Genomic DNA, 12,549 nt, shown 5'->3' on the forward strand with positions numbered 1-12,549 from the left:
CTTTTTTGGTTACCTGTGAACTAGAACGTATAGCAGCAGGAGAGGAATTTTCACTGATCTGGTCTTCCAATGTCTTCCTCTGACCATGATGAACCCTATATCCTCTCTCACCTCTTTCTTAATGTCATGATGGTAATAAAATATGGACTATTGATTTTTGACTCTCATCAGCTGATTTAATGCCTGGGATTCTTATAGGCTGAGATGTTTTAAAATGGGGCTAAAAATGCAAGCCTAAAATGCCATTGGCATCACAGATTAGCCAAGTTTCATGAAATTGGTATGAATTAGACAATTTTAGCAAAGATAGTCTGAGCTGAAAATATTACTTTATCCATGGGCAATTGAACCTGCCCACCACCCACAAATAGGACATGTGAAAAGATTCTCCTCTCCTATTTGATTTGTACTGTCAAAAGAGTATCCACATGCTGGAAATGAAGAATAGAAAGTATTGCGAGGAAATGTGGTGGAGGCTGATTCAATTGAGACATTCTGGAGGGCATTGAATGAATAGGGATAGGGATATGGGGAAAAGTCAGGAAACTCACACTAGGTAATGGAACCGGTGTAGGCATGAGGTTCAGATGGCCTTCTTCTAACAATTCTGTGATTTGTGAAATACTGCAGAATGAACTCAGCAGGTGGAATATACTAGCAAGGTGATATTCAAGGGATTTTTTTTAACAGAGAAGATGAGGTGGATTTTAGACTGCAGAACTAAACGCAGGTTGAAGAAAGCGCTCTCTTTCTCTCTTCCCGTGTCTGAAGAGGGAAAGTATCTGGTAACAATACTGATTAGAAAGAAACATGAGGAAACAGAAAACTTAAAATATAGCAATATTTGCTTCGACTTGTTGTCCAAAAAATCAGCAGACCTATTGTGTAACACCTCAAGGTCACCCGAGGTGTCAAAACTATTTATTTTATTTTCCATTTGTACTATACACGTGTGTGTGTGTGTGTGTGTTAGGGCACAAGTGACTGCAAAGAGGTTGTATGCTTGACATTGTAATTTTATTATTTTCCATGGAGTTAGTAATTAAGAAGCCAACTCTATGTGAACTCAAGAAAGCCTTGACATTGGTTTCTCACTATGACAGTAAAAATTGGTGAACTGTTTTACTTGGAGAGATTTAGAGCTTCATGTTAAAAAGATCTTAAACCTTTGTTGTGACCGTCTAAGAGGGAGTCAGTTCACCTTTCCTCATCTGATTGTATCGCATGCCAGAGATTGTTCTCTCTAACCTCCTGATGTGTAAAATCTCACTGTTGGCCATTAGTCACAGAAATTCCTACCAGATTTGGATGGCATGGCATTCAAAAACATTTTGATGAACTACAGGCCCTGCAGAAATAGTCTGAATTAAAGTTTGGGTTGTTATCTCAATAACCTAACCACTTGTTGTTATTTTACAGCAAGTTCTTCACAACTCAGGATAAACATAGTATTTTCACAATGGATCATTTTCCACTCTGGTACCGACGGGCTGCTGAGCACCCACCTGGACATTTTGTTTACTCCATAGCCTTTGAGGAAGACATGGGTGAGTGTTCTTTTCAACCATTGCTTTTCAAATACTGCTCCATTAGTAATTATGTCTCATAGCTCATTGGTAAATGTCTTCTCATGCCACTTATTTGTGTTAGTCTCTTAAAGCTATGTCTTTTGTTATGTATGTGTGCATTAGGAAGGAAATTAATGCCTTTCCCCAAAGTCTGGAACTTGGTCACATTTTGTAAAAACTGTTTAGTTGGTCCGTTGATGTTATAAACATTGAATACGCCTGAAAATTGCATTGTTTTCTACAACTAATGGTCCCTGTGCAGGCAAAACAGGGGAGAGTGTGATGTAAATCTTGTCAGATGAATAAGGGTGGCAGAGCATTTTAACAAGGTCAGACTGCATTTAATGTGAGGGAGGTTGGAGGCAGCAGTTAATGCTGCAGTAAAGGTTCAGGATTGTAGACTGCTGCTCTTTTGGAAACTCTCACTTGAACTGACATCACAAATTTATGTGATAAATGCTAGAGTGGCCATCACACATGGTTGAGTCCTGGAATCTAAGGTTGAACTATAGCAATTTTTCATTGAAGAAGAACTTGAGTAAAGGAAGAAGAGATGAATGGTTGATCATTCCTGATGAAGGACTTTTGCCCAAAATGTCAGTTTTTCCTGGTCCTCAGATGCTGCCTGACTTGCTGTGCTTTTCCAGCACCACTCTAATCTTGACTCTGAAAGATTCCTGATGAAGGGCTTTAGCCTGAAAGGTCATTTTTTCCTGCTTCTTGAATGCGGCCTGAGCTGCTGTGCTTTTCCAGCACCACTCTAATCTTGACTCTGATCTCCAGCATCTGCAGTGCCCACTTCTGCCTGAATGATAGATCAGGCTTAGTCAAGCCATTGAGAAAGTTGGTATTGTTGTAGCTGCAGAATGTGGTTGAGCCGATCAGCCCCAAGGTTGAAGGTGCAGAAGACCATACCCTGTTGGATGAGTCTACAGAGGTTCAACTACCTACAGCTGTCCAACCACCAGTACATTATCTCACCAAAATGCTATGGTGCTCTGTGATGTGATGGCAGAGTAAATAAGCTCCAGATGTTTGAGAGGCCACCCAAGTTTGGAAATGTTCAAGGTGACAGTAGCCTCAACATTCTACATAGCAGGATCATTCCAAGCAGCAGCTGGGGATCTCTGTGGAATATTGGAAGCATAAAGGTTATTAAGGTACCATATTTATGGAGCTGGGAAATTCATAACCACACCAGACAAAGCTGATCACAGAGTGAGAATGAGAGGCATTTGTGCCCTACAAACTTTTCCTAACATGCAGAGATTTATAGACTACACCTGTGTGGCTATATGGGCTAGCCTTGATCCTTCGTAAATCAATGGGATATACTTGTTCAAAATGCAAAATGTGAACTCCACCAAATCATTATACAGTCATGTGTGTGTGGTACCCTGGGTATAATCATGACTACTACATCTTTCAACTACTCCCAGGTGCCAAGGTTTTTCAACCCAGAAACTGGATGATTGGTTTCTAGATGACAAGAGATATCAACTTAGGAGATGGCTCATGACCCCAGTGAAAAGCATAAGAATAGAGCCAATGCAGAAATACCATGTTATCCACATGACCATGCAGGTGACAATTAATCAGACCATTGGCTGTTGAATGTCTTACTGTTGGCTTTCTCACCTGCTCTTCAGTTGCCCATAAAATGGCAGTAAAGGCAGAATGAAGCTGTTAAAGTCCTTCATATGTCCAGGCTTAGATAGGCTGTGCGTGCTCTACATACCCTCTGTATTTTGGAACGCAAGTCTGGTGTAGGCAGAAAAACTTACCTTGGCAAGTTTTGTCTGGTGCCAGAAATCCATCTCCATTCATTCTTTTTTGTGATTTGTAGTTGCTAAGATACTTTTAGATGGACCACATCTCTATCTATCAATCTATCTTATTAACATCATGTATCAAATTAAGGCATATACTAGAACATGGCAATGTCTACTGACACTTTGCACAATCTTCACAACTTCCTTTGATCTCTTCTATTAGCTTTGGATACAGTTCATGGGACTCTCCTTCTCAACCTCTCCACTCACTTGACATGGTTACCCTCAGGTTAAACCACTACCAGTCAGTCTCTCTGAGAGAATAACCAACCGATCCAGTACAACTCTGGCAACTTTTACACTTTATCAACCATGTCTGCATTTTTGGTAGGATTTTCAAACCTTTAAGTAATTAAATGGTTTCTGTAGCCTTAAAGCAGTCTGCTTCTTTCCCCCAATTCTTATCACCATATGCCATTGCTACTTTTCTAACAATGATAAAAGCCTAAGGTTTTGTTTGGTGAATGCAGTAATGTCTGACTTAGGGAACTGAAGATCCACTGACTTAAAATAATATTTTAACTAATCCATATACTATTGACCTGCAAGCACATTCGCTGCACAATTAGAACAAGTCTACATTCACCACAAGACTAAAACTCCTTGAGATCGGTTTATCTTCTTCACATTCATCTTTACCTTCATCCTCTTCCTCAGAATTTTTATCGTCATGTGTAATTCCGTGGAACCTGCTTTGATAAGTTCACCACATAATGATACTTTCCAATACATCCAAAACACCACTTATCAGTTTCTTGTACATTTAGTAATTCATTGACCTATTATTCCTGTTCTAATTTTGTCTTCAATGCTAATAGCCAGATCTATTAAATACATTTTCATCCTCATTCTGTCTGTCTTTATCCTTTCCACTGCATTGCCCATCTCCACCTGACAGTGGTATCTGGACTCTTTCTGTCTGCCTTTACCCTTTCCACTGCATTGCCCATCTCCACCTGACAGTGGTATCTGGACTCTTTCAAAAGTAAAAATAAACATGTTAATGATATGGCTATGTATAAAAGAACATATCAACATCCTGGAGAGTACCAATGACCAGAAGCTAAACTAAATGAACCATGTAAATACTGTAGCTGTAAGAGTATGGTCAGAGTCTAGGAATTCTGCAGCAAGTAATTAACCTCTTCACTCCCCAAAGTCTGGTTACAAGACAAACTTTCTTAACTTTTCTCCAAAGTCACTTGACTTTCTGTAAACAGTAAATAAACCACAGCACACATTGAGGTGTTGACTTTATTTCCGAGAAACCACAGCATAAACCTTTTTAATCCAGAAAATGTGTAAACAGTTCCATACTATACTGTTTTTCATATAGTTTTTAACTATAAATATATGCTCCCAATATCCTTAATAATTTGATTTTATAATGTTCTTTACCTTCTACAAGACACTTGTCAGGTATGTGACAGAATACTCTCTGTTACCTAGTTCAGTTTCAACAATGCTCAAGAAGCTCAGCACCATCTAGGACAAAGCAGCTGCTTGATTTGGCACTCCATCTAACCCCTTAAACATTAACTGCTTCCAGATAGAAGCACAGTGAAAGCATTGTACAACATCTACAAGATGTACTGCACCAACTCACCAAGGCTGCTGAACAGCACTGTCTATATCCACAATCTCTACTACCTAGAAGGAAAAAGGCAGCCAACTCGTGAGAATCCCATGATCTGCATATTGCATTCCAAATTATGCTCCACCCTAACTCGGAACGCTATCATTGTTCTTTGGATCTACATTCTGGAACTCCCTTCATTATGGCACTGTGCGACTTCAGCAATTCAAGGAAGCAACTTATCATCTTGGCAATTATGGATAGAAAACAACTGCTGGCTTAGCCAGCAATGCCACTTCTCTTTAAAGAAAATATAATGAACTCAAGAGAATTACAATTTTGACAATAAAAGAATGAACAAGAGGGAATATGAAGAACTGAGGAGAAAATTCACACAAAGAAAGGTAAAGAACATTATAAAAATCAAATTATTAAGGATATTGGGAGGATAAGGAGCAACCTTTTCACACGGAGCGTGGTACGTGTATGGAATGAGCTGCCAGAGGAAATGGTGGAAGCTGGTACAATTGCAGCATTTAAAAGGCATTTGGATGGATATATGAATAGGAGGGTTTGGAGGGACATAGGCCGGGTGCTGGCAGGTGGGACTAGATTGGGTTGGGCTATCTGGTCGGTATGGACGGGTTGTACCGAAGGGTCTGTTTCCATGCTGTACATCTCTATGACTCTATATGGAACTGTTTACATGCTTTCTGAATTAAAAAGGTTTACGGTGTGGTTTCTTGGAAATAAAGTCAACACCTCAATGTGCGCTGTGGTTTATCTACTGTTTACAGAAAGTCAAGTCACTTTGGAGAAAAGATAAGAAAGTTTTGAGGGAGATGAGATAGGTCCTTATGACCCTTAATTGTTGGAAGACTTAGCTTTGAAAAGTCTATGGGGTCCTCAATGCTAATGATTCTAGACTTAGTTTTCTGTTTTATAGACTGAAGTCAGTAAAGAAGAAACCCCATGGCCTGCAGATACCTCCACCTCTCTTTCCATTGAAGTTATGGGAGGCTGATGTTTCCAAATATCTGTGTAAACCTTGAAAAGTTGACCTGTGGTCACTTTCCAAAGACTTGGAACCAGTTTGATTTTAATCTGAAGATTTTCTATTAGTTTAAGGCTGCCTGCCTTATTAACAGGAAACCTTGTGGACTTTAAAAAATCAAATTCTATCTATTGCTTCCAGGCCCTTGACCAACATGTGTTTTCTCTTTTGCTCCTTTTTTGTGAAAATCATTAACTCTCTGCAGACTTTTTCTTTTATGTATGTTGGGTGTGTCTGTGTTGGAGATTAAAATGGTATTGTACTAATTCTGGATTATAATGTTATATTAACTAGAGTTTGCCATTTGTTTTAAAGAAAAAATTAGTGTAAGAATAAATTAATGATTTAGAATTCATTAAAGAAACGTGATGACAGTTGTTTTTATATTGGTGGTGGTACAAAAGCATTTTAGTGATTGATTCAACATATACCAAAGGTGCAACTTGGTGGGTCTTGATAATGTCACATGTCACAATAATAACAAAAAATACTTTGAAAATGGAATGTCTGTAGACACAGGAATAACAAATTAAATATTAAAGTTAAAAATAGGACCAATAAAGAAGGATGAAGTCAAAGTTGCGTAATTAAAGAAAGGTGACAATCATATTGAACAGATGTTTCACCTCAGTTTTATTAAAGAACATCATTAAACAGATACTATACTAGATGATGATCTTAAAAAGAACATTCATATTGTTGAGTTAGAAGGGAAAAATTATTTGACAAAGTAATAAACCTCATAAAGGATCAACTGCCAGGTGTGGATGGTATACACCCATAAATACAATGGAAGAGATTGAAATGATCACAACAACATAAGCATCTTCAACTAAATTCGTCCCACTTGCCTCTCCTGGCCCACATCCCTCCAAACCTTTTCTATTCATGTGTCGATCCAAATGTCTTTTCAACATTGTAATTATACCCACATTCACCACTTCCTGAGGAAGTTCATTCCATGTGTAAGCATGTAAAACATTTGCCCCCATGTCTTTTTTAAATCTCTGTCCTCTCACCTTAAAATTGTTGACAATTAAAAGAAAAGTTGTACTTCATTTCAGTTTTTATTTGATCATTACCATTACCACAATATACCAGTTCATTAAAATAATATAATTAATTGGTATATGTATTTATTTGTACCTAAAGAAATATTACTGCTAATGCACATGCTTCTTGGTGTCAGCAAGTATGGCCTATATTACTAAAATATTACAAAATAATTTACAGGAGTGTTATCAGATAAAATTTGAGGCTAAAACACTTAAGGAGGCATTAAGACAAATCACAAAAAGCTCAATATAAGAAAAATACATGAAAAAGGACTTGACTTCATATAAAATGCATTGATATGATACTTTTCATGACCACAAACATCCCAAAGCACTTGACAGTCACTGACATACCTTTCAGGTCTATTCACAGTTGTAGTGTAGGCAATGTGGATAAATTGTGCATAGTAAGATCCCGTTTTATCAATAATAACTAACAAATCTAATTTTATGATGTTGATTAAGGAATAAGTGTTGGCCAAGTCACCAGGACTACCTCCCCTGATTTTCTTTGAAATAATGTCATGGAAACTTTAGGCCCATCTGGGAAAACAGATGAGGCCTTAATATATCATCTGATCTGAAAATCATTTCCAGCCTGAACAGTTCTGGACTTCAAATTAAAGAAAGAATTTTAGGAGCACTGGAGCAATACAAAGTTCAATTTGCAAGACAAGTACCAGACCTGAGATTATAGCTATCAGGAACTCTATAAATTGAGAATTATTTGTTCAGAAAAGTGAAGACTTAGAGGTCAGCTTATAGGTTTTTAAAATTATGACTGGATTGGACAAAATAGATGTGTAAATCATGTTTCCACTTACAGGTGAATCCAAAGCTGCAACAATTTATGTTTATAATGTAATAAAACAGCCCAAGTTACTTCGCAGTAGAATTATGAAACAGTGGATACCACTGACCCACATGAGATGTTGGCCCTACTGGCCATCCACCTCCAAATCAACAACTTTTTCAGAGGGTCACATGGAGCAGCGAATTGCCCATCAGACAATTCCCAAAAAAACCTTCCTTTGTGTTGAGACAGCCAAAGAGTCCCATTGCACATTTGAGTCGAGTCACAGGTAAATAGGAAAGTGAAGAAGGCATTTGATATGCTTTCCTTTATTGGTCAGAGTATTGAGTACAGAAGTTGGGAGGTCATGTTGCGGCTCGACAGGACATTGGTTAGGCCTCTTTTGGAATATTGCATGTAACTCTGATCTCCTTCCTATCGGAAAGATGTTGTGAAACCTGAAAGGTTTCAATAAAGATTTACAAGGATGTTGCCAGGGTTGGAGGATTTGAGCTATAGGGAGAGGCTGAACAGGCTGGAGCTGTTTTCCCTAGAGTGTAGGAGGCTGAGGGGTGACCTTACAGAGGCTTATAATATCATAAGGAGCATGAATAGGATAAATGGACAAAGTCTTTTCCCTGGGATGGGGGAGTCCAGAACTGGAGGGCATAGGTTTAGGGTGAGAGGGGTAAGATATAAAAGAGACCTAAGTGGCAACTTTTTCATGCATATGGAATGAGCTGCCAGAGGAAGTGGTGGAGGCTAGTACAATTGCACATTTAAAAGGCATTTGGATGGGTATATGAGGCATATGAGCCGGGTGTTGGCAGGTGGGACTAGATTGAGTTGGGATGTCTGGTCAGCATGGATAGGTTGGACCAAAGGGTCTATTTCTGTGCTGTACTCTGTGACTCTATTATCTGGCCTCAGACAATCTGGAAATTGGGAGATTTGCACTGCTGAAGGAAAACAGCAGAGAAAGGTTTTGGGAGCATAGACAACTGAAAGTGGAATGTCTGATAGTAGAGCAATGAAAATCAGGAAGTTCAAGTATCCAGAATTAGTTGAGCACACATATCATGGACAGTTATGGGATGGAATGCATTTATAAGATAGGGAATGTAATGTTATGAAGACATTTAAAAATAAGGATCAGAATTTTTAAATTATGTTTTTGTTTAACTGGGAACTAAATGTGAAACAACTGCACAGAGGCCAGTATCCCATCACCACGTCATCCTTTATTTGCATGTGCACAGTACACTGCTCAGAGTCAGTCCCTGAAGTGAGGAGATTCTAAATTCCCTTTTATATCTGTCAGCCAAGGCTCCCTCATGTCGCAGGTTAACAATCCCAATTAAGGATCTCATTGTCAATAAGATCCACCTACTTCCAATCACCATATCCCTCCCCCCTCTGATTCCAGGGATGTAGGCCTGGTCTTTCTCAGGTAGCTTCTCTGCAACCTTCTCGCCCCATGTCCAGTTTCTCTGACACAGGTGGCGTGTACTGGACCGTAGTAGTTTTGCATGTGGAGTGTCTCGAGATTCTTCCAGCAGTAATGGTATCGAGACTGCATCCATCTCAGACTGAGGTTTCCTCGACACTTGACAGAGAGGGAGAACCTTTGGTTTCTGATGAGCCTTCTGGCTGTTCTGAGAGGCCAGATATGTTTTGCCATTTGCAAGGTAGCAGCTTTCAGATGATCCACATATTTGTTCAGGACCATCTCCTTACCTAAACTTTGTAAGTTACGGGTCTGATCTTGTGTAGACCTCACCTCATAGCCATGCATGGCCATTTCTATGGTACTAGCACCAAACTTTGTCCTCTGAAGTAAATTGTCTCTCTCACTTAAAGAAAGCATCTGGCTGGCATTGGTTTCCTGTTGCTATTTCACCTTCCAGGAATATCAGGTTTAACCTGGGGTCTGGAGTCTTCTCCCTATCCGCAACTCTGTTGGAGGTATCTCTGTAATTGTATAACGGGTGGTCCTATAATTGAAAAGGAACTGAGACAGTTGATTTCTAGTGCAGGTGTAAGCTGCTTCTTTAAGTCTGCCTTCAAAGTTTGGATCAATCTTTCCGCTAGATCATTGGATAATGGGTGGAGTAGAGCTGTTTGAACATGCTGAATGCCATTCGACTTGAGGAAATACTCAAATTCTCTCCTGGCAAATGATGTCCCATTGTCAGTGACCAATACTTCTGGGAGTCTGTGTATCGCAAATGATGTTCACAGCTTCTCAATCACCATCCCTGTGTTTTGAATGGTGCATCCACAATGATCAGGAACATTGAGCCCATGAAAGGACAGGCATAGTTGGCATGTAACTGCATCTAAGGTTTACCCTACCGTTCTCATGAATGTGGGGTCCTGCTGGCAGTAGATTTTGACCTTGTTGCTTTCTGGGCACTACCCCACCATCGCAGCTATGTTGGCATCCAGTCCTGGCCACCAGAATAGATTCCTGCCACCATCTTCATTTTGGAAATCCCTGGATTGCCCTGACAGAGTTCAGACAGTGTTTGGTGGTGGCCTTCACATGAAACAATCACTTTTGCTCCCCATAGTAATATGCTATCCTTTACAGTGATCTGGTCTCACCGGGCCCAGAAACGTTTTAATCCTGGTTGTGTGGTCCTTCGGTTTCCTCCATTACCACCAGCTGTTTCTCATAGGAGACTGGAATCGAAGTTATACCCTTAATCTGTAACAGTTGCACAATATACATTCTCAGAAGGACCAGAAAGGTTTTGCACAAACTTAAGGGGTCCAGAGTACATCTTTTTAAAAACACGTTATGCAACCATAGACCTGCTGTGCTGACATCGACTCCCATGAGGATTGGGTGACCATTTAAAAAGACATTAATTTTAATAGGTTCTGATTTGGATGTTGCTAAGCAATTTACTTTTTCTAACCTACATGTAGATGGACTTTCCAGGGTGTGCACTCTCCTGGATACCGGCCTACGTGTTTTCTTACTCAAGTCAGGCCTTGTAGGACTCCTTTGCTGTCTCGAGTGCACATGTTAGCAGCAACTACAATGACTTGCTGGCCCAGATCCTGAAGAACACTTTAGCCATTTGGCCGAGGCTCAGCTTTGTTGTGGGGTTTTGCAGTGGGCTGGCCTTGGGCCCCTCTGCTCAGGATATGCCCTTTGTGAGGCTCTGCAATTGCCTACAATGAAGTGGTGTTCCCCAAGCTCACTCAGACGTGAGGATGTTCACTTCCATTGGGATGCCCTGTACATCCCATGCTCCACTTGCCACATTTTCTAATGATAAAGCCGTAGTAGTGCCTGTTTGAAGTTCAATTGAGCTTCAGCTAGTAGGCGGTTTTACATTGTTATGTCATTGATTTCACCTACCAAAAGAAGTTTCAGCTTTCCATTCGGGGTTAACCCAAAATCCCATGTTCTGTTAACCTCATCAAAAGTCCTGAAATGGATTCCCCCCGTCTTCGAATAGCTGAATAAAACCATTAGTATCTCAGAATTAGAGGAGGCTTGGTTTTATAATATTCCTTAACCAAATCAATAAATTATTGAAAGGTTTTAGTGTCTCGTGCCTCTGGAAAATTTAAGCCCCATATCACTGAAATTGCTGCGGGCCCACAAACAGTCAGAAGGATTACTTGTTGCTTTTCATCTGCCCCAATGTCATTTGCCTGGAAAAAAACTTGTTGTTCCCATATACTGGGCCCAGTCTTCGACTGCAGGATCAAATGAATCAAGCTTCCCAAGTAAGGGAAGATGCCAGAAATGCTTACCCCAACTAAGTGACATCTGTCGTGAGTGAATGTTTTTCAGGCACAGGCTGTTTACTCCCATTGCTACTGAAATAACTGCACAGAGGCTGGTATCGTGTCGCCAAGTCACCCTTTATCTGCTTGCACACAGTCCACGGCTGTGGCCAGCCTGCTCGGAATTAATCCCTGAGATGAGGAGATTCTGAGTCCCCTGCTTATAGCTGTCAACCAGGGCTCCCGATTGGCCTAGGTTAACAACCCCAATCAAGGATCTCATAGTCAATAAGATCCACCTGGTTCCAACCACAATAAAATATAAATCAACAAGCACAGCAGTATTGCATGAAGAAGACTTGTTGCATGTAAGGACATGCGCAACAGAGTTTTGGATGATCTCAAGTTCATGCAAGATAGAATGTGGGAGACCAACACAAATAGTAATTGATACACTATGAGAGTTGTGAAGTAGTAGAATGTTATAGAGGTGAAAATACGTAGTTTTAGCAATGGTGCAAATGGGAGGTTAGAAACTTATGTTGAGATCAGTCCTGCCAATATTTAATTGGAGGATATTTCTGTTCATACATTGTGATGTTGGATAACTAGGCTGATAATTTAACAGTATTGGAGATTCAAGAGAGTTAGTAACAGTATATAATATAATGCTGTCACTAATGATGATAGCGTGCGTGTGAAAATCAGTGCCGTGCTTTCAGATGATGTCACTTACTATAAATGCAAGATGGTTCCTTATAAATGAGTGAAGAAATAAGTTACTCAGAGTGATTAAAATGTGGAATTTGTTCCATAAGAAGTGCTTGTGACAAATAGCTTACCTGCTTTCAGAATGAAACATACATGAGATAAAAGGAGTTGGAAAGACGTGCTGAAAAGCTGGGAAGAGATTGTTGGAATAGG

General features: G+C 39.9%; 1 protein-coding gene across 1 annotated transcript in view; it reads left to right on the forward strand.

The window, feature by feature from the left end:
• LOC132825070 (voltage-dependent calcium channel subunit alpha-2/delta-4-like) overlaps positions 1 to 12,549 on the forward strand; it is a 477,734-nt gene that overhangs the window by 230,009 nt on the left and 235,176 nt on the right. The window contains exon 25 of the mRNA XM_060840078.1: positions 1,420 to 1,547. Within this exon, the coding sequence (XP_060696061.1) occupies positions 1,420 to 1,547 (128 nt within the window). The remainder of the gene's footprint in view (positions 1 to 1,419; positions 1,548 to 12,549) is intronic.

This window comes from Hemiscyllium ocellatum, chromosome 19 (genome assembly GCF_020745735.1).
Source record: "Hemiscyllium ocellatum isolate sHemOce1 chromosome 19, sHemOce1.pat.X.cur, whole genome shotgun sequence".
Classification (NCBI taxonomy): domain Eukaryota; kingdom Metazoa; phylum Chordata; class Chondrichthyes; order Orectolobiformes; family Hemiscylliidae; genus Hemiscyllium; species Hemiscyllium ocellatum.